Below are 23,063 nucleotides of genomic sequence, written 5' to 3' on the forward strand. Positions count from 1 at the left end.
GGCCAAAAATCCGGTATTCCATGGAAGATGCAAACATATTGGAGTGCGCTTTCACTTCCTGCGTGATCTGGTTAACAATGGAGAGATAAGTCTGGAGCATTGTGGAACTCATGAACAAGTTGCAGACATACTGACGAAGCCATTAAGGAGAGAAGTGTTTGAAGAGTTGAAGATCAAGCTTGGGATTTACTCTGCATCAGATAAGCTAAGCCTTGTGCACCAAGCTTAGTTTAGGGAGGGATTTGTTGGAGTAAATCAAAGGAGCCGTTGAAGTATTTCATATATTAGTTGTTTCTGTTTCAAGTGTGTCAGTTATGATTCCCTAAAGATCGATTTACTCGGTCAAAGTAGTTGTCCAAGTGGTCAGTAGTTGGTTTCGTAGTTGTTCCTATTTCTTAGGATCTTAGAGTCGTGTGACTTTCCTTGTAAGGCTATTTAACGCCATTTGCTTTCAATGAAATATTCAGAGTCTTGAAAAGCCAAAACAGAGCATTTGATCTTACACCGGCATGATTCTGGTCGACGGAATATGTTTCCACAGCCACCGTCGGTCCAGTTTGGATTTGATTTTTTTTTTTTTTTCTGTTCAGTATCGGTGTGGGTGGTCTTTGTTTTAACTCCGGTGGTGTGCTTGTCCTTCTGTGGCCGTCCAGCTTTGTTTCCGGCATCGTCACTATACAATGACTTAATTGTGCTAATATATCAGCAATACATTATATATTATATATAAAATGCTATGTTTTTTTTACAATTTTTGTTTCTTGTTTACATCTAAATTAAAGCCTATGGTTATGGATAACACGAAAAATAAAACTTGACGTCAATTATCTGTTACAGTAGTTGTACTGTATGTGGGTAGTTGTACTGTATGTGGTTGTTTTTATTCCCTTACATTATCAATGGCGTAAGCTATTCAAGAACAGAATAATTGGTAAATCGGCCAACGTTTGACTAAGAAAATTACAATTACTTCATAAATAGAACGACAGAAAAATAGTGGTAAAAATAGGAAAGATATCATATTATTCAGGCAAACCATATGACTCAACTGACCAATTCAGACTAAACAATAAATTTTAAAGCAGAGAAAATTAAATAATAAAATGAAACAGTGCCCTGCCTTTTTTTTTTTTTTTTTGGAACAAGAAAAACAGTGCCCTGCCATAATTCCACTTGGACACGAATCCTTTTCACATTATCGGAAAAACCAAGAAATAATCAATTAAGTAAAAGAAAAAAAACTAAATAAAGACAAAACGGCTCTGGCAAAAATCTCTGACCTTGGAAGATAAAAGATAGTTCAGTCACATAATCAGCATGCGTACGTCGTTTCTTTAGTGCTAATACTAAAAATTAAGAAAAAAATTGAACTTTAATTATCTCTATATAATAGTCTCAGATAAATATCAACCCAACAAAGTCTCTCTCTCTCTCTCTTTTTCAAGTTTGTCAGTTACTTTACTCCGTTCATCTTTTGCTTACTTTTCTTCGATTCTCATCAATACAAATCGACAGGTATATATTTATAATATAAGGTGGTCTTGTGCAGAGGTTACATGCATTGTATTGAAAAACCAAAGTTTACTTCCCGAGAAACTTTTTGATAATCAAGAAAGATCGTTTCTACTTCTCTCTCTCTCTCTCTCTCTCTGTTATTCAAAGCTTGAAGCTTTTCTTCTGTTATCTTGGCGGGGAAAAAGATGGCAATACAAGCGCAGTTGAGTTACAACGCGAACCAAATCGGGTCAGAGTTTTCGTTGATCAACAGCAATAGCAGAATCGGGATGGATGAGTTGTATATGAACAATAACAATCTCCAGACGCAGAAAGCTCTCAGCCAACATGCTCTGTTTCATCACCAACACCAACAGTCTCGTTCTCAGAGCGTTTTAGACGTTCACATGGAGAAACAGAGGCAAGAGATTGACCAGTTCATCAGAATACAGGTTCGTAACCTAAAAGATTCGATTTTGAAAACATGGGCACTGATAAAGTTTCCATCTTTTAATTTGCAGAGCGAGAGGTTGAGATACGTGTTGCAAGAACAGAGCAAGCAAGAGACAGAGACGTTGCTGAGGCAAATGGAAGCGAAAACTTTGGTTTTGATGGCGCACAAGGAAGAAGAGATGTCGAAAGCGTTGAGCAAGAACATGGAGCTCGAGGATCTGCTGAGGAGAATGGAGACGGAGAACCAAACGTGGCAGAGGATGGCTCGCGATAACGAAGCGATGGTCGCGGCGCTTAACTCGACGCTCGAACAGGTCCGAGAGAGAGCCGTGACGTGTCACGGCGACGAAACGGCGGAGGACGAAGGGTCGTGCTGCGGAGGAGATGATAGTTTTCCGGCGAAGAAGAGTTCTTGCTTGAACTGTGGGTCTAATGGAGAGACGAGAGTGCTGTTTCTGCCGTGTAGGCATCTCTGTTGCTGCACGAGTTGCGAGGATGGCCTTGTTCTTTGTCCCATCTGTAGCACTCCCAAGAAGAACAGTATCGAGGCCTTGATTTTCTAGGGGAAGTGAAACTGGTTTCCCGAGAAAATTGGTGTGATCGGTGAACGGAGAGGTTTTTTACACCGGGGAGCTGACGTGGCAGGATAGTATGGTGCTTTTTCTAGAAGTTTAGGGGGGTAAAATGGAAAGTTAGATTAGGAGGGAATTTAAGAATTAGGAAAAGGTTTATCAAGAAGTAAATTTCTGATTAGGGTTTATTTTTTTCTTTTGTTTGTTTGTTGATTTGTTTCTTTTGCGTCCAATGGAAATATGGAATCCAGCTGGATTTTGATGAACATAATCCATATATTTTCCTTCTATATATAATGAATTGTTGAATTCAACTCTGATGTGCTTCATTTTATTTTATCAAATCTTTTTAAAGATTTTTCCTGGATTTTGATGAACATAATCCATATAGTTTCCTTCTATATAATGAATTTTTGAATTCATTTCTTATGTGATTCATTTTGTTTCATCAAATCTTTTTAAATTTTTTTCTGGATTTTAATGAACATAATCCATACATTTTCCTTCTATCTAATGAATTTTTGAATTCAACTCTTATGTGCTTCATTTTTTTCATCAAATCTTTTTTAAAAAGAATATTTTCACATATATTACTTTTGCATCCAATGGAAATATGAAATCCAGCTGGATTTTGATGGACATAAAATCCATATATTTTCATTATATATAATGAATATTTGAATTCATTTCTTATGTGATTCATTTTGTTTCATCAAATCTTCAAAAAAAATCTTTTACATATATTAGTATTTGCTTATTTTCCATGTTTTATTTTTATAAAATTTTTAACATTTTCCAGATAAAATGCTTCCGCATAATTATCATTAAATATGTATAAATATTTGTTCATTAAATATGTATTCAACTTATTAAGTATTTCTAATTAGTATTTTTAATAGAATGTACTGTTTTCGTGAAACCAACAAAAGAACTAAAACAAACGAATTTGAGTAAAAATAGAGAAAAGAGGTGGGAGTAGAGTCCGTAGACACGCGTATTGGAAGAAGCTGGAGGCATTTTTGGGTGGCTCAAGAATCAATACACCATAGTACAGTGACAAGAGAGCAGAAAGTTGAAAGTGGGGGAAAATCACAATTTGGCCTGCCATATGACTGAGTCCTCGCGCTTTCCTAAACAGAAACACTTGAGAGCCTTCTTCCAATATGGTTTCTCGATCTTTGTTTGGACATATCTGCGCTACCTATGTTTTCTAGAAAACGTAATCTAGTCAAAATGTATAGGCTGTACTATTACACATACTATTAACAATCTGTCAATAAATAACGCAGTAAGATTATTATCAATCTTTTTTTACTCAAAAAGTTTTTCAATAGACACTCAAGCTGGAGATCTTTTTTTTTTTTTAATATAATATTTATATATAATTTCTTCCCAAAAGGGACGTCGGAAGGTGCATCGCCGGTGTTAAAAAAGGAGAAACGGCCAACGCTAAGTTACAATACAGAACAGCAAAAATCTAAGAACAACAACTCAATCTATCAAGACAGATCAGAGCAGAGAAAGAGAAAGGGTGATGGGAAAGAAGACTCGGAAGCGTACGCTTCCTCCTCCGGTCAAGCTGGAGATCTTGTGCATCACTACTTGATTAACTTACAATGGAATAACTTGCAACCTATGTGATATTTAGTTATGAATGCCAACTGTGATAGATTTTTTTCCTAACCTTGATAGATTTTTGTTTATGAATGCCAACTGGTGTATTTCAAATGCAAAATTAATTGCATGTACTGTTATGTTTTAGAATTCAGAGAGAGAGAGAGAGAGAGAGTGAGTATTGCACTAAAAAGATTCTTCAGTTTGTGTATATATATTTATAGCTTATCACTTTTTGCTCATCACTTCTCAGTTGGAGAAACTATATAGAATTTAACATTAGAACAACTAAATTATACTAGTAGAGCTCAGCGGCCTTTATCTAGGGTTGCAGCAACATATACTTTTGTAGCCTCGTAGTTTGTAGCGTGTTTCGTGCCATTGGCTTTGCTAATACTCCTTATAGACTCATCAATGGGTAAGGCCCAAATTAGCCGCCTACCTTTAGACTATTTGTTGAAAACTGAAAAGCCACAAACCTAATTAATATCCGTAAACTGTAATCCCAATTCTTCAAGTTTTGGTGCTAGTTTTACTTTCCTCAAATCTCACAGAGACAAGATTGTGTGACAAATTGCCTATGGCTCGGCCCATTGGTTTCATAGTTGTTGGACCGGCTCCACCACACTCATGCACTCGTTGATGTTCCATAATGTTTTGCTACGACTTCTTCTTGACAACATGGGAGCACAACATTTTCATATTTTCTCTAGCCAGTCCAGTAGACAATAGGAAATAGTAAATTACAAAGAACAGCTAAGTAACTCTTTTAACTATAGTTTTAATTTTAAACTAACTATGACACTTACATAGTTACATCCCTCCACTACTCTACTGAACCTACAAGATTCAAGATCTCATTCCTCGATCATTCCAAATTAAAATAGCTATTTTAATGTGCGTGTTGCCTTTGTGTTCAGCCTACTTTTGTTTTTTTAATAAATATATAGATGTATTCTAGCTGCTGAACTCTTCGTAATTAATTTTGTATAACATACGTGTTGTTTGTTATCGTCGTAGAAATATAATTCTTAAAACCTGTGACATGTGCGGCCGATGTGTGGCCACTGCTCGTATAGTTGCGAATAAAAGTAGATTTAGAAAATACAAATAATTGAGGTATTGTTTTGCAATTATCCAAAACGTTAATGTTATAGATAGTTATTATGCTCACGTATTTCATATTTGGCCACGTAGAAGCTTTTATAAGCTCATAAAACATTTCGATTTTTGACTTACGACTGCATCACTATATGGTACGCAACGCACGTACGTATATACACATAAATATCAAATTAGATCATTCTTAGTGGATATCATATCAAAAGTAAACGAATTAGATATTGAAATTGTAAACTGGATAACTATGGTATGTAGGTAGGCAAAAAAATCATATTAAGGAAAGAAAAAGTGGTTGCGTCGTGGATTCCATATCTCCGTGCTTTACTTTTTCTTTTGTTAGGCGGAAGATTTGACATTTCCAAACAAATATATATGTATACTATATACTTTTCATCATATCGTTTATTGGTCTGAGTCGTCTGACCAAGTAAAATACATACGATGGAATGGGCTAGACCATAGGTTTTTGGAACTATATGATAATACATTTGATCACTATATCAATGTGCTCCTTTTATGTAATAAAGTCAGAGGTCACTGACTGTATGCAGACTGACTATATGTATAGTATGCTTTTGTAATATCGTGCATTGGTCTGGAAGTAAATTACAAATTTGTCTAGGATATGATGGAACCGGCTAGACCATGGGGGTTTTGGAACTTTTATGATATACATTTGATCACTATATCAAAAGTGCCTTCATTTGTATATAATAAAGTTAGATCTAGCTTTGGCATATGTAAAAAAATAATAACGCAAGCATATATGTTAGGTAAGTCAGCTTTTTAACATTACTTCCTAAACTATCGAATATTCGAAATTTTCTATATTTTCTATTTATGTAAAGATCAGTATGTGATTCCGTGATTTATTTCCTATTTTTAATTGAAATAAAAAAATAATAATTACTTTTTTGAAAAAAACGTATATCCATTTAACAGAAGCGCACGTATTCCCTCAATTTTTGAGACTCTCTTCAGCCTCGGAGCTTTGTCGCCAATGGAGAGGCTTCTGCAACCACCGTCGTCTTCTTCTTCCCCCAAATTCCCGTCGAGGGCTTCTCCTTTCCTTCCTCGTCTCCGCTCATCGAGCCTCGGCTTCCTCTCCTCGCGCCGCCCCGAGTCGCGCCGAGTCAGCTCAACCTCCTGCAACAGTTTCCACAACCAATCGGGTTACACGACGCATAAGGGATCTAACAGAGCTATCAATTCCAATTCCTTGAATGGGTCTCCGTGTTCGGGTGAATCGAAACCTAATCCTGGATCTCTCCAACGGATCGTGGGGGCAGTAGTTTCTGAGAATCGAAAGGTATTTACTTTTTTTTTAAACGTTTAATTCTTATTTTAGGGTTTATGGGGTTTGATCTGATTTGTTGGTTAGGAATTGAGATTGGTCTTTTAGATATAAGATTCCAAGAATATTCGTAAAGCTCCTGTCTTTGTTGGGATCCAAGAATTATGGAATCAGGTTCTAAAAGGTTGAGTCCAAAGGGTTGAGTCTTTGTAATTGAATTTCACTTCTATAACTCCAAAGGTTGAGACTTTATAGTTTATTTCATTTGAAATAGGTTCAAAGGTTGGGACTTTGTAACTATTTGATACAGAGCAGCACTGTGTTGTGTTACATTGTGCTTACGGTATCATTTACAAATATATTGGTTTCTTTTGCAGACGTTATCTACTGGAACAGTTATACTAATCTCTGCAGTAGCTGCGCTTCTGCTTAACCCTCTTCTTGCACCACCTGCTTTCGCCAGCTTCCAGACTGCAGCTAAATCCGGCTGGCTAACGAGTGCCTGGACTGGTTTCCTCGCCGGTTGCTTACATACTCTCTCGGGACCTGATCACCTCGCTGCTTTAGCTCCGCTTTCGATCGGACGCACGAGGATGGAGAGCGCTGCCGTTGGAGCTCTCTGGGGATGCGGGCACGACGCTGGTCAAGTCATCTTCGGTTTACTGTTTCTTCTGCTCAAAGACCGGCTTCACATCGAGGTGTTGCAGACTTGGGGTACGAGAATCGTGGGGCTGACGCTCGTCATCATCGGTGCTATGGGAATCAAAGAAGCTTCCGAAGCAGCTCCGGAGCCTTGCGTGGCCTTGGAGACCGACGTGAGCGGCATGGTGGCAACAGAGAAAGAAGCCTTGTCGTCGCCGCAGCAGCCCAAAAAGAAGAAGATCGGGTTTGCTACGTTTGCAACTGGAGTGGTTCACGGGCTACAACCTGATGCTCTGATGATTGTTTTGCCTGCGTTGGCTCTGCCGTCTCGGATAGCAGGGTCTGCGTTTCTGCTGATGTTTCTGGTTGGGACGGTTGTGGCGATGGGGAGCTACACGGCGTTTATAGGGTCTTGTAGTGAGGCGTTGAAAGAAAAGGTGCCGAGGATCACTGAGAAGCTGACTTGGGTTTCGTCTCTGGTTGCTATTGCTCTTGGGTTGGGGATTGTCATCAGCCCTTTCTTTGGTTTTAGCCTCTACTGAGAACAAAAGTTTAAGCTTCTTCAAGTATTTGTAGCTACTCTACTACAAGTTAAGAGAGTTTTTTTTTGGTCTATTCAATTTACTACTAGTGCTTGTATGAACTAAATCTCTTGCTTTTGAACTCTACTCGGAGAAAGACTGTGTCGTGATTATTTTTATTTCTTTTTAAGACAAGTTTGGTTTTTTGGTTTGCATTATCAAACAAGTTGATATAAGTGTAACCATTTTTTTTTTCTTTTATTATCAATGTATTATTCTTCCTCTCTCTTAGTATCATGTGTTATTAACAACCCTTTTCAGACTATTGACTTTGATACAACGTGTTTCTCAAATGTGGCCAATTCAACAGCACATTTTGACACCAACTCTAGACTTTCTGTACCCACCCAAATGACGTAAACATTCTATGGCCTTTGTTGTCTTTATCGTCTCCTACTTGCTCTACCCTTTTCTCTAGAACGTGTGTTAATGTGGTTCTTACGTTTGTCAAGCTCTTATCAAGTAACACCGTTTATTGTATATCTTGATGCATTATTCTGATAAACATGAGACCAGTCTAAAGTCACAAACACAATTTAACATTACAATATAGCATATAAGATCCACATGATGAAAATGATATTGTGGCATATCTGAAGTTTTCCCTTCTTTCCATCTTTTCTTCTCTGCCTATTAGAATCACACAAGGACCAAATCAAGAATCCTTCTCACTCATCTTAGATGCTTGGTCTTACGTTCAGACGGCTTGCCAGCTTCTGTCCCAGCGATTTATCAGCCTGTTTTCACACATAGTCATAACCCAATCAGTGTCAAACTTTCACAACTTTTTTCTCCCAACTATTGAGCCTTTAGAAGACTAGTGATGGTAAAAGAGGGTTCCAGATTATATATACCTGAGACCAGTAAGAGATCCAGATGCTCCGGATTTCGTGTGTGATGCGAGGGTCTGATAGTGCTTCAATCCATCTACGGATGAATCTTTCTTGCCTGAAGTCCCAAATCAAACCATAAAACATTAAAGAAGGTGTCTATGCATTGTGTGTATCACAAAAAAAACATTGGGCAGCTACCTCTCTGGTGTGAAGGAACGGTATCTCTCTCCAGGCTCCTTGAAGTTGTTCTCCTTCTCAATAATACACTACAAAAAAAAAAAAACAGACATTATATGAAATTAAAGACCATATGTTCTTTTTTTGTGTGAACAAATCCTTCATAGGTTCGAATTGAGTACTGACCCTCTCACGTTTCCCAGAGCAGACAGCAGGTGGAGTTGGATACTTCTCAGCATGACGAACCGGATCATACCTCGATGGGAAGTAGTTGACCTCCTCGTCCCTGTGCATGAAGTTCATAAACCCCTCATGGTGGTTGTTATGGTGAGCACATTTAGGAGCATTAACCGGTAGCTGAAGGTAGTTAGGTCCAAGACGGTGTCTCTGAGTATCAGCATAAGAGAAGACACGCGTATGAAGCAGCTTATCATCAGAGTAGTGTATCCCGGGAACAATGATAGCAGGACAGAAGGCAAGCTGCTCATTCTCCGCAAAGAAGTTATCGATGTTCTTGTTCAACACCATACGCCCAACGGGCTGTAGAGGCAAAAGATCCTCAGGCCAGGTCTTGGTCACATCGAGAGGGTCAAAGTCGAACTTGTCTTCATCAGCTGGATCGATTATCTGAATAAAGAGCTTCCACTCAGGGTAGTTCCCAGCAGCAATGGAGTCGTATAAGTCTTGAGTGGCGTGGCTATGGTTGGTTCCTCCTACTCGGATAGCATCTTCTTCTAATAGAGACTTGACTCCACAAGTTGGTTTCCAGTGGAACTTCACGTAGTGAGCTTTGCCGGATTTGTTGATGAGAATGTATGTGTTGACACCTGATCCTTCCATGTGCCTGTAGTCTTGTGGGATACCGATGTCGTCGAAGAGGAAAGTGAACATGTTTAAGCTCTCAGGGTGGTGTGAGAAGAAGTCTAGCACTCTCCAGTTCTCTTGGATGTGTGATTTGGGGTTTGGTTTGAGGGCGTGGACCATGTCAGGGAACTTCATCCCGTCTCGGATGAAGAAGACAGGGAAGTTGTTTCCCACAAGATCAAAGTTTCCCTGCAAACATATAATGAGTCATTTGCACTTTTTTTGAAAGGACATTCATAAATCACGGTAAGACCGCGTGATAGTTAAAAGTACGATTATCCCAACTATTTTATATATTACTTAAGATCCCTTCCAAAATTTCCGATGTTACAAGACTTTGTCTGTCTTTAATTAGCAGACGAGGTATTGGCCGTCATGCACTTTACTATGATATAAGAACATGTATCTAAACTTTGCTGATTAAAAATAAAGTACCTCTCTAGTGTAGAACTTGACTGCGAAACCACGAGGGTCTCTCAAGGTCTCGGGACTTCCACGCTCGTGGATAACGGTGGAGAAACGAACAATGAGTGGAGTCTGAACACCGGGAGCTCTGAGGAAGTCTGCACATGTGAGGTGGGAGATGTCATGAGTGACCTCGAAGAAACCTTTAGCACTGGCTCCTCTAGCGTGAACCACACGCTCGGGAATACGTTCCCTGTCGAAGTTGGCTAGCTTCTCGATGAGATGGTAATCCTCGAGAAGGATGGGACCTGCCACAACGACACAATCAGAAGTGTGACATTTAACATTTATAGATTTAACTTCATTTAATTATTATTACATAGGATGAAACATCCATAGTAATTAAGATATATATACCTCTAGGTCCAACGGTCATGGAGGAGTTGTTGTTCCATACAGGAGCACCAGAGTTGGTGGTGAAGAATGGTGAGTTGTAAGAACTCGCTGGCCGATACTGCAGTCATCAATCATCATCATCAGAATAATCACCAAATGGAAGAGACAGAATCATTTGCAGCAATCGAAATAGATTCACAGGTTCTAGTAGAAGAAATTCAAACATCTACATCGACATCAATCGAACAGTTCCAGAGACGAAGAATCCAAAACTCACACACGGGTGCAATACCAAAGCTAAAACAACATTTTCGTTTTGAACGGCTGCGAACACATGAAATAGGAAAGTGACAGAGAAAAGGGAGAGAGTTGTTACCTTGTAAGGATCCATAGTGGTTGAGAGTTGAGAGCTTGAGAGATTTAGGACAAGGAGAAGATGGTGATGATGATAATAATAATATTTGCTTCCCCTATTTATAAATGGCGTGTGCCTTTGCGCTTTAAAGCCCTTTTCTCTCTTTTCATTTATTTTTTGCGGGGCAATTTTTAAAGGTTATCGTTTATTTATTTTTAGATAAAATATTTGGAATCAAGTACTACTATAATTTATTATTTATTGATAAATACATATTGTTCTTCTACTATTTATTATATTTTTGGAAAAATAATTCTAGTTCTCTTGTACGAATATTTCAGCTATAATATAATGATCGAGTCAATATTAAGTAAAGGGCTAATATATAGCTTATATCAATTAATGGGGATGGGATATAATATTTGATTTTGATACAAATGAATACAGTCTGATTTTTTACAATTTGATTATCACGTTTTCAAGTTTAACGTGATATCCTTTTCCTAACGTGGAATCAATGGCGATTCAGAGGGGAAGCCATAAAAATTTAGGCTTCCAGTTTTCACTTGTTTTTGCAAATTATTCATCATTTGTTTACAAAATCTTTAAGTAGTCTAGTGATTAGTGAAGCAAATATGAAAGGCATGTCCAGGATTTGATTACCTATTAATGTTTTGATATAAAATTATTTTGGCTTTAGCTATTATGAAATCTTGTTTTTAAATTGCCGGTCTAAAATTATTTAAGACCGACACTGCGTGGAAAAATTGATTAAATAAAGTTAATTCCGTCCAAAAAATAAGATAACATTTACGCAAAAAACAAGCTTATCTTATATTTTAGGCTATTCTGTGTTATGAACCGAGGATAAATATACTTTAAATAACTTTTTTTTGCTTCTGAAAATTATATATATGAATTATAGTTCGTTTATGTCCAATTTACGTCTAGATTTTTTCCCCAATTTACGTCTAGATTTTTTTAACTTTATAATCATTAGCTGTGGTATAATAGGTATTGTACCTTCAACTATACTCTAAATTATATTGTCATCCGAATTTAGATTCCCAAGAAAAATTAAGATGAGCTGAACCATGGATGATATTTGGTAGGAAGAAAAAACAAAATAAATATATGAGACGTCACGGGGTTGCGGTTCCTTATCCGGTTCTTTTGGCCTTTTATCAGAAACCTTATTAAGTGGTTTAGTATGGTTTTGGATGACGTGGATAGTTCCTTGGGCTGCACGTGTGATTGGTTAATGTGAACGCCCTAGGCGGGAGAATATGCCCTCTTGAATTGATTTTCTTTTTTGGGGTCAAAACCTCTTAAATTGATCTATTCATGTTTTTGGCCCTTGGGATGTGCGGTGAGATGAGATTATCAACTCCCAACTGGCCCCACCTCCGAACCTTCTTGCTCTTTCAGATTGTTATGTGATTTTGGACGGCATAGACTTTAATTTTATCAAATGGGCTGTAAAGAAATAGTAATATAAACCCATTATGAGTAGACTATAGCCCAAGATGTTTGAAACGTAAAGTCACTTATACCACCGAATTAGCAACGCAAAAGTAAGATATCTAAATGGGCCGGAATATCGATCTGGTCCACTACTAAAATTACCCTTTACCAATTGTTTCTCACTCTCGTGAAACGGCTGAAACGGCTGAGAAAAAAAAACAAAGGCTGAATCCGAAAAACCGAACTGATCCAAAAAATAAAATCAAATATGACCTAAAATTGATTAAATATTTAAATGGGTATAAAATTTTGGTATGTAGAATCGAAACCGAATTCGACCAGAACCAAACTATTTTGAGTATTCGATATAACCGAAATAGATTTATATATTTAAATATATTAATCATTATTAGATTTAATGTATATTAAAAACATCTAAAATATATAAAATATTTTTAAATTCTCCAAAATATACTCAAATCACCAAAATACTTAAAATATTTATTGATTATCTATCCAAATATTCAAATTAAACCAACTTTTATGTTAAGTTTAGGTGCTTTAACATATGTTATTTAAATTTATATGTAATCTATTATTTAGTTTATAGATTTTGTGATATTTAGGGGGTGTTAGTGGGAGTATGATTTAGAAAGATTATTAGAATTCTTAGAATCTAGTGTTATTGGTTTATAGATTCTCACATTCTTATTAGAATCAAGTGTTATTGGTTTGAAGATTTTATAATTCTACATAGAATTTATTTAAGTTTGGATTTTAAAGATTCCATAAATCTATCAAATTTAGTGCTATTGGGGTTGTATTCTTGACAAATTAACTCATTAAATAGGATTTTGAGAATACTAGTTATATCCCTTAGATTCTTAAAATCATTATAACAATTTATTTTCATAGATTTTCAAAATACATAAAATTTTCTACAACTTTTTCCAAATTTAACAAATCTCTTAACTTTTACAATCAACAAACTCTATATAAATCTAACTCTCACTAACACCCGCATATAACAAATTCAAAAAATTTAAAAATAATTTGAATTGGTTATCCAAAACCGAACCAAACCTGCAAAGATCCATAAAATTATTTCTCTGTCTTCGTCTAGGGTGGAACTGGTAATCCAACAATCAACAACCTTTTTAGCAGAACCAAACTTGAACCTTTGCGTGGGAACTCTCTTTCCATTCACCATACAACCCACCAGCTTTACTTGTCCATTCTTGCAACTAGAACTATCTCTTCTCCTTGTTTATTTAAATAACATATGTTAATATGTTAAAGTACCTAAACTTAATATAAAAATTAGTTTAATTGGAATATTTAGATAGAGAATCAATAAATAATTTAAGTATTTTAAGTATTTAAATATTTTGGATATTTGAATATAACCGAAATAGATTTATATACTCAAATATATTCAAAGTATATTCAAATCACCAAAAATACTTAAAATATTTATTGATTCTCTATCTAAATATTCAAATTAAACCAACTTTTATGTTAAGTTTAGGTACCTTAACATATGCTATTTAAATTTATATGTAATCTATTATTTTGTTTATAGATTTTGTTATATTTAATGTATATAACAAATTCCAAACTCTAACCAAACCTGCAAAGATCTAGATCGAATCCGAACCGAAATTTAGAAATATCTTAATAGAATGAAATTTTTGATCCTAAAATCCAAAATCCAAAATCCAAATAAATCTGAATCGAACCAAATAGGTATATGAACGCCAATCCCTACTTTCATGATATCATTAAATGTATAGTCTTGGTTTACGTCCCGGGTTCTCAAATTTTCTAACAAACAGCAAATGAGAAGGTTATTGGTAAAGAGTTTTCTACATGCCACATTTATGTTTGATAATTGAATCAAGCCAGGGATCAATTAAACCGCATGTGTTATCAGCAAACAACTGATTTGTTATTTGAGAGTATCAATTATACTGCCGAGCTTTATGTTGTTTTGGTGATAAACTGGCTAGGCAACCGTTAGTTTTCGAGTTAATTGGTTTTACAAGCTGTAGTAGCCTCTAATAATAGACTTTATTCGTCTTCTTCACAAGATTCACGTTGTCTCAATTGGTCCAGGTTCTTCTAAAAGAAAAAAAGATGCAAAGACTTTTCTAGTTCCTCTGGTCGACTGTTCAAGCTTTTTCTCCACTTCCAAAAGTTGTTGGTAGAAGCTTGTAAACTTTCATTTGCTCCAACTAAATTCCCCTTGTCAAAGGCAGCATTTTTTATTATTTTAGTAAGTAACTATAACAAAATAATTGAACGAAACAACAGAAAATCTGAAATATTGAGAAACACCCAAGATTTTTAGGACAAAGAACATTATTTGTACATACACTTAATCTAAAAGTGGTAAACTAATGTAGACATACCATTGGAAATGATGTGTTGTAATATGAACTCTTAGCGTAAATGAAAATATAGATGCAATCGTAACCGAAGAAGAGTGGTCAGGCTTGATGATTTTCTATGTTTTCTTTGGTGTAAATATACGAAAACAAAAATAACTAAGCTAGCTTCATACAAATTACACATAGGCTCATAGCACGTTAGTTACAAAAACCTATCAAACGACAAGAGGACTATTAGAGAACAAACCACAAACTAAAGGTATTCGCTATTCACTTATCTTATGTACTACATACTAAAACATGTATTTAGTATGTATAAATAATGCTTATTAAAGTACTTATCTGTCAATCAATAATTGAATCACTAAACGCATTGGTAAATTCTCCCAAGCAATAATTTACGATTTGTTCAGAAGTTGTTTACGTTAGAACTTAAAAGTGGTGAAAAAAAAAAAAAGAACTTAAAAGTAGTGGCCGTTGGATGTGAACTCATAAACAAAAAATTCTGGAAAAAAAAGATGTTATGGATCAATCTAGGCGCTTTCTCCACCGACAAAAAAACGCAGAGCGAGAGAAAAAAAAAAAAAGAAAGGGTTCGTCGTCTCTCACCTTCTCCGGTCGGCGACGTTTGCGTTGTTTGTACTGTGAGAAGGTGGGCTTCTTTTAGTCATGGTTTAGTGTTATCTTCTTCCCTAGGTGTTCTCAGATCTGGTCTTTAGCTTCAGTCTTATGGATTGAGCGGAGAAGATGAAATCGGACTCCACCGACACCGATCTCATCAGATCTGTGATTAGTGGTGGTTGATCAAAGGTTACCGGTTGTATTGAGGTGATTGATGTGCGGAAGGCTTCATCTGGCCTTGCCGGAGTGGATGCGCGTTTGTGAGGCGCGTGGGGAGTCCTATCAAAGGTCAATGGCCAGTTTTAGTTGGATTTGGAGGACTTGCAGGCTACGACGACGGTTTCCTTTGACTAACAGGCCGGTTTCTTTTCTTTTGATTGGTAATGTTTTTCACCTAGGTCTTTAGTTTATGTTCGGGTTAGATGTCTTTGCTTTGTTCTTTCCAGTTTGATTCCGGGATTTGTAATCTCTTTTAATCGCCGGCTTGTGGCTCCGGGATTGGTGTGTCCTTCAATCGCCGGCTTAGTTTGGTCTTAGGGTCTTTTGTCTGTAATCTCTCTTGTGAAGGGTTGTTAACTTTGGTTGAAATATTAAAACATCAGATGACAAAAAAAAAAAGATCAATCTAGGCGTTACCAGAATGATACACGTGGCATGATATATGTGGATAAAAGGAAGAGATCTAACCTGTGTTTTGCCCAACTGATGTGGAAATATGACGTGGAAATTTTCGACATTAACACTGGCAAGCAAGGCTGCCCTTGTGGTAAGTCATTTCCTTGGACTCAAATTACAAGTGTTATAATTATTTATGAAATTTAATTAATTGATGTTTGTCAGGATGTATAGTAATAATATCAAGCTCTTTCTTTTCTGGATGAAAAAACATGACTAGATGGATATGCAGCGAAATAATGTAATGATATGTATAGAGAAAATTGCATAAAAACCCTTCGAAATGGCACTCACTAGCACTTTAAACTTTTAACTTATTTAACTAGCATATTAAATATTCAAATTGACTTTTGTATTATAACAAACCTTCAACTTGGCTTACTTGTTCATCAAGTCAAAATGGTGACCTGGTAACCTATAATAGTAGGTGACGTGTTGGTTTTTATTTTTAATTAATTAAAAATGAAATAAATGAAATATAACAGTAAGAAAAATAAATAAAATTAAAAAATTACAGAAAAATTCTAAAATTGAATTTAATAAAAATCAAAATATTTTCTTAAAATTTTAAAGTTCTTTTAAATGAAAAGTTTTGTAAAAAAAAAGATTGTTTAAAAAAAAATTGTATAAAAGCTATAAAATATTCGCTCAAAAAATTAAATAATTTTAAACAATATCACCATCAACATGAACACTCTTCTTCACCATCACCGATTGTAACATTTTTAGTTATATCAATAATGACAATAGTATGAAAAATCAGTTGTTATCCGTATGTCAGAAATTATCACCATTTAAAGATATCAACACATCAAAATTAAACACTTTAAAACTTACAAAATATTATTATTAATGGTGATATGACGAAAATATTACTTTTAATGGTGGTATATCACAAATACTCATTTTTAATAACATTTTAGAGCTTTATATAACTTTTTAAAAAAATAAAGTTCATATTTTTTTTTCAAAATTTCATATAAAATAAAATAGAAAAACACTTTTAAATTCTTAAGAAAATATTTTCAATTTTAAAAACTAATTTTTTGAATTTTTCTGTATTTAAAAAAAATCTTTTATTTTGAAAAAAGTTTCATTAAAAAAACTTCCAAAATTTTAAAAATATTTCATTTTTTATTGAATTCAAATTTTGATTTTTTCTGTAATTTCCATTTTTATTTATATTTCTTATCATTATTTATTCTTAATTACATTTCTTAATTAAATAAAATAAAAAGTATATACATGTCACCTACTATTACAGGTTACCAGGTCACCATTTTGACTTGATGAATAAATAAGCCAAATTGAAGGTTTGTTAGGATACAAAAGCCAAATTGAATGTTTAATATGCTAGTTAAATAAGTTGAAGGTTTAAAGTGCTAGTGAGTACCACTTTGAAAGTTTTTTATGCGATTTTCTCGATATGAATATATGACGATGACTCGTTCTCACATGCAATGATATCCAACCTCTTCTGCAGCACAAAAATATGAATCAGGCAGGATTATATTAGAATGCATAACCACCCCGTTGATTTTGGTTTGTCAAAATTATATATCTGTCGCTACATTTAGAGACAAACTCTACACACAGCTTTGGCTTGATCGATTTCAAGTTGAGTATATAAATTAATAAATACAGATGATGAGTCAGACCTATACGATCTGTTGATACAAATTACGTGAAAACGTTGAAGCTTACTTAATTTTCCAAAATAATTTTGTTATAAGAAAACGCATACATTCATGAAGAAGGACGAAAATGATAAATCTGTTTCCATGATTGCACAGCGACCTGGCATTTTATGTCGCGAAGACAGCATAGTTTCAAATTAAATATCTGATGTACTATATACTTGCACGATAATATTAATCAAAGTTATCCCTGTATCATAGAAAGAAAAAGTATTTCCATTACATGTTAATATATCATTCATATTTGCGTAAAAGCTAAGAATTAATAATTGAAAGTGATTAGGTAATTATTTAATAATGGATGTTATGCTAAGAAAGTTGATCAAGGCTGGGAGGATAAGGACAAATGTTGTATCCACACATGTATTTCGAAAGCAGAAGAGTATAGTACTATCATCTTGTATACTTTTGGCGACAGAATTGATAATTGATATTACTTTAGTTTTTCTTTTTTGTCAAATATAATGAAAATCTACTTGGTTTTTGGACTCAAGGCGGACCAAAACGATGATAATCGCTGGTTTTATTTCTTATTTATCCGTTGGTCCCCTCTTTTAACTGGAGGGAAGTTGCTAGCTCTTGTGCTAGTGATTTGTATATATGCAATCCTTAGTTATAACCACCATTCATGGACGAATACGTGTAACATACAAAAATAACCCACTTAAGGTTAATGTAAAAGTAATACATGATAATTTGCAAGTATATGATTTTCGTATGGGCAGAGAGTCTGGTAGGTTTTGAGTTTTAGACCTGATTTTCAAATTTGATATATAGAAATATTCTTTTGAGACTCTAAGGAAAGCACTTGAACAAATTTCGTTAGAATCTTATCAGCATACAAAATATAAGCATCTACTAGTGAATTATTTGATCTTTACAAATTTTGTCAAATGTGCAACAGACACCATCAATCAAATTCAGTTTCCCTCTTTTTTCTGGCTATGAAAAATGATCCTTTTAGCTACCACTGATAATGTCTCTTCTTATGTTATTTACCAAAGAATGTTTTCTTGTATTATTCTTATGTTTGCATGTAGCTGCTGCTAACAAGTAAGCTTAGATGGCTAAAACTCATAATCAGGTGGAAAATTAGAATTTGACCTAAACATAGGTAACATGGTAAAAGAATATAAAAGGAAAGTTGCCAAAAAGAAGGATTGGGAAAAGAGACAAAGATATCGATATAACCGTTGAGAAGGTTGAGCAAAAAGAGTTGGATGACAGGCTGACGAGAAACCCTTACACCTCATTTCTATCATTAACCCTCACATGGCCTGCCTGTCCATCTGGATCCCACCACCCCTATCTTACTTTTTTAATCTCCAAAATTTCAAAACAACGTAACCGAAAATACTAATCAAAACCAGAAAACACATGGCTTTATCTATTTTTCTAGTCTAATTTCTCTACTTTCTCTCTAAAAAGAATTCCGGCGTGATCGGTGTTTCCTGGCCGACGGAATGGGCTACCACAGCCACCATCGATCCGGTTCTTTCTGTTTTTTTATTTCTTTTGGTTTGTTGTTGTTAATCGGGAGATAGATACTCTCGATTTTGTTTTTGACTCCGGGATAGGAGGCTTCTCCAGCTTCCACCGCCGGCTTTGACTCCGGAGACAGGGGCTTTCTATGCTTTGACCGCCGGCTTTGGTTATCGGTTTTGTCGTTTCGGGGATGATATATCGCGATGGTATAGTGGTTCCGCTTCAGGATGAGATCCCCGCTGCGTGGTGAAGCTCTCCGATGAAAGAAACCAAGGAAGGAAGAAGGTGACTCTGAAGGCGCTGGTTGAGATCTCGGACAGTACCAGTGATGCTCTCCGGCTGTCAGGAGGTCCGGTGGTGACGTTGGGTGCGGTAATTTGTCAACGGCGAATTCCGGCGAAACATCAGTCGTTTCATTTTCTCCGGCGAAAATCCCGGCCTGTGGATGACGATGAGGTTGATGGCTGATGCGTGGCACGTTTGAGCGGTGGTTTAGCACGTGGCGATCTAAAGAAGAAAACTCGACGCATGGTTTTGGTGAAGACGTGTGGTCTCGGATTTGAACAGTGGGCCTGTTTTCGTTTGCTCTTCATATCGGGCTTAAGTTTATTTGTACTCGGCCTGCGTGGCCTTTCTGTTTCGGGTTGAGCTGGGTTTTTTTGGGCCAGACCTTTAATAAAATATATTTGACGGAAAAAAAAATCTCGCATTTTGTTGTATATATTATCTTACTGTTACAATTCCAGAGCAGCAGAAGATTTTGTCCATGCACGTAGAGCCCACCTTTGATTGTGCCTTGTTTGTGAATTAATGATCTCTATGCATTGTTTGTGAATTAATGATCCTATGCCTCGTTTCATCGTCATTCCCTTCAATGAGAAAGTTACAAGACACAAAATTTAGTTTAATTTTTAGTTTCTTACAATGTTATTACTAGTAGTTTACATCTAATCAACTGACATTTTTATATTCCCCAAAATCCAAGAAGCTTTGCATTAACACACGATTAGTACAAGTAATGATTTTTAGCAGAGTTGTTTAGATTTAAATAATATTTCTAGTAAAATACCGAAAGTACCCTCGGCTTATCCATGGAGCACTGCAAGATTCTTTTTCCCCCCTTTTAAAAAGCAGAGGAGAGACACTGTCGTCTTCACACACCGCTACTCAATTCAGACAAACTCCATAGCTAATCTAGAGAGAGAGAGAAAAGATGTCGAAAGAAGTGAGCGAAGAGGGACAAGCAACACACAGCCATGGAAAAGACTACGTGGATCCTCCACCAGCTCCCCTTCTCGACATGGGAGAGCTCAAGTCTTGGTCTTTCTACAGAGCTCTCATCGCCGAGTTCATCGCCACCCTCCTCTTCCTCTACGTCACCATAGCCACCGTCATCGGCCACAAGAAACAAACCGGTCCTTGTGACGGCGTTGGTTTACTCGGTATCGCTTGGGCCTTCGGTGGTATGATCTTCGTCCTCGTCTACTGCACCGCCGGCATCTCTGGTAAAGTTCAAAGACTCTTCTTTTACGTCTCATTAGTTCGTTAAGTTTGTTTCTAATGTTTATTTTTGTTGTTGCAGGTGGTCACATTAACCCAGCTGTGACTTTTGGTCTGTTCTTGGCACGTAAGGTGTCTTTGGTGAGAGCTGTTGGTTACATGATAGCCCAGTGTCTTGGAGCCATTTGTGGTGTGGGTTTCGTGAAAGCTTTCATGAAGACTCCTTACAACACTCTCGGTGGCGGAGCTAACACTGTCGCCCCTGGTTACAGTACAGGAACTGCCCTCGGAGCTGAGATCATCGGAACTTTCGTCCTCGTTTACACCGTCTTCTCTGCTACCGACCCTAAGAGAAGCGCTCGTGACTCTCACATCCCCGTAAGTCTTCTTTAACTTCTGTTTCTCATAAAGTTTAGTTCTTTAGAGCTTTATATGATAAAGTTAGGTATATAGTCTCTAATGGGTCTGTTTAGATTCTGTTAATGTTTGAATCTCTATGTTGGGTTTTATTATTAATCTGGTAATTGATTCAAATTGGGTAATATGGATAAAGTTTGAATCTTTTTTGTGTTTAAATATTGTTTTGTTTTAGTCTCAAGTGGGTTTGTGTAGTTGAAGATGCTGATAAAGTTTGAAACTTTTTTCTTTTTTTTTTGTTTCTCAATAGGTTTTGGCTCCACTTCCAATTGGATTTGCTGTGTTCATGGTGCATTTGGCAACCATCCCCATCACTGGAACTGGAATTAACCCAGCGAGAAGCTTTGGTGCTGCTGTTATCTACAACAACGAGAAGGCATGGGATGACCATGTAAGTCTTTTTACATATCTCATACATTATTACCACCGTTTTGTCTACTGTTTTGACTAATATATAATGGAATGTTATGCAGTGGATCTTCTGGGTTGGGCCATTCGTTGGAGCTTTAGCAGCAGCAGCTTACCATCAATACATTTTGAGAGCTGCAGCAGTTAAGGCCTTGGCCTCGTTCCGAAGCAGTGCAACCAACTGATGAATGGTGAAGAAAAAAGCTTAAGATCGTTATGCTTTTTATTTTTATTTGTTGCTTAATTTGTGTGGTTAATGAGAGAGAGCTTAAGTTGGTGGATTGATGATTAATGTTAATTATGAAATGGGTGTATGAATTTTTCTTTCTTTCTTTTTCTACCCACTTTGTTAGCTTTTTCAAGATCTAGTTTAGTTTGGTGTGACTTGTGAATCATTTTCCTTTCTTAGTTATTATCATTTTCTCTCTACATCCAGTTCAAATCAGTTCCTAATTTAATAATTTTACAGTTTTGAAAAGATTATTATAAGCGTCCAAAGTCGTTGTTCTTCGAAAAAAAAAGCGTCCAAAGAAAATATAAACTTCGGCTGGACCATCGTGTTGTGTGGGTCTTCAATTCAATACCCTCTGGTCATCTTCTCGATAATTCCACCGAAACTTGATTCCATTTTGCCATGAATTAACTTTTTCGATAATTGACAGAAGCTAATAAAAAACCTTCTTTTTTTTTGCTGGTTCCTTCTTTTTAGTCTTTTCTTCTGATCATAACATTAATTTAAAGTTTAATAAAGAAAGACAATACCAATATTTTTTGAATAACCGAAGGAATAAAATAAGAATAAGGTGAGGCCAATCGTATTCTAACAGACAAGAAACGAGACACTAAACCCATTTCTCCAACGCACTCAGCTTTTTAACGCGTGTCCCTTAGCTAATTATCATCACACATGGGCAACTTCACACCCGAATATACATGTATTAGTTTTCTTCTACCAGTGACAAAAAAAAAGGTTTTCTTCTACAGTTCCATGTACTGTAGTTTCTAATTTTATTGACCCATCCAATACGTTTATGCTTGGATATTTAGGGAAATGATCTGAATCATAAATTGGACTAAACAGTAATATTTCTAAAACGATCACAGTCACGTACGTGAGGGGGTAGAAACGATGTCACGTCTCGTCTTTTCAGTAAAGTGAAACGCAGAGAGGTGAGAGAGAAGGGACCACAACAAAGTCTAGCCGTTATGATATCATCTTCGCTATCTCTTCTTCTTAGCTTCAAATACAGTCCACTCGTTTTGAAGCTTCTAAACCCTAACAGCTTCGGGACCACTTGCTAATATAAATTGGTCCGTAACGGTTTTGTTTTCTGTTCCTTTCTAGGTTATTGATAAGAGCACAATGCAAGTTGCAATAAATAAACCTTATAATCTTTGGAATGTCTACAAAATTTGTTTGCCAAGAATTATAAAAAAACGAACAAGAAAACAAAGATTCGTTGTTAAAGGTGATATATCAAGCGATTTTTGACATCATCTGCCTAAATTTTTTTTGAATTTGCTCTATACTATTAGTATTAGTCAAGACTTGACTCAAACTTTTGTGAGCATTCTGGTACAATTCTGCCGGTTTATGCTTAGTC

At 36.0% G+C, this 23,063-nt stretch overlaps 4 protein-coding genes across 4 annotated transcripts; 3 read left to right on the forward strand and 1 right to left on the reverse strand.

Annotated features, from left to right (window-relative positions):
- The first annotated feature begins 1,410 nt into the window (after positions 1–1,410).
- On the forward strand, positions 1,411–2,836 carry LOC130508268 (probable BOI-related E3 ubiquitin-protein ligase 3). The gene is made up of 2 exons (XM_057003682.1): positions 1,411–1,946; positions 2,016–2,836. Exons 1-2 carry the CDS (start codon positions 1,701–1,703, stop codon positions 2,508–2,510), a joined length of 741 nt encoding a protein of 246 aa, XP_056859662.1. The 5' UTR covers positions 1,411–1,700; the 3' UTR covers positions 2,511–2,836.
- Positions 2,837–6,196: 3,360 nt separating this feature from the next.
- Positions 6,197–7,927, forward strand: LOC130508269 (chloroplast protein FOR GROWTH AND FERTILITY 1). Its single transcript, XM_057003683.1, has 2 exons — positions 6,197–6,564; positions 6,927–7,927. Exons 1-2 carry the CDS (start codon positions 6,256–6,258, stop codon positions 7,731–7,733), a joined length of 1,116 nt encoding a protein of 371 aa, XP_056859663.1. The 5' UTR covers positions 6,197–6,255; the 3' UTR covers positions 7,734–7,927.
- A 295-nt stretch (positions 7,928–8,222) lies between these two features.
- Positions 8,223–10,976, reverse strand: LOC108840848 (catalase-2). The gene is made up of 7 exons (XM_018613661.2): positions 10,824–10,976; positions 10,469–10,565; positions 10,082–10,359; positions 8,969–9,835; positions 8,804–8,871; positions 8,627–8,720; positions 8,223–8,509 (listed from the first exon to the last, which is right to left on the reverse strand). Exons 1-7 carry the CDS (start codon positions 10,836–10,838, stop codon positions 8,450–8,452), a joined length of 1,479 nt encoding a protein of 492 aa, XP_018469163.2. The 5' UTR covers positions 10,839–10,976; the 3' UTR covers positions 8,223–8,449.
- A 9,302-nt stretch (positions 10,977–20,278) lies between these two features.
- LOC130508270 (aquaporin PIP2-7-like) lies at positions 20,279–21,888 on the forward strand. Its single transcript, XM_057003684.1, has 4 exons — positions 20,279–20,639; positions 20,717–21,012; positions 21,302–21,442; positions 21,525–21,888. The coding sequence occupies exons 1-4, from the start codon at positions 20,348–20,350 to the stop codon at positions 21,642–21,644; spliced, it is 849 nt and encodes a 282-aa protein (XP_056859664.1). The 5' UTR covers positions 20,279–20,347; the 3' UTR covers positions 21,645–21,888.
- Positions 21,889–23,063: the final 1,175 nt, after the last annotated feature.

The sequence above is a fragment of the Raphanus sativus genome, chromosome 2 (genome assembly GCF_000801105.2).
Source record: "Raphanus sativus cultivar WK10039 chromosome 2, ASM80110v3, whole genome shotgun sequence".
Lineage (NCBI taxonomy): Eukaryota > Viridiplantae > Streptophyta > Magnoliopsida > Brassicales > Brassicaceae > Raphanus > Raphanus sativus.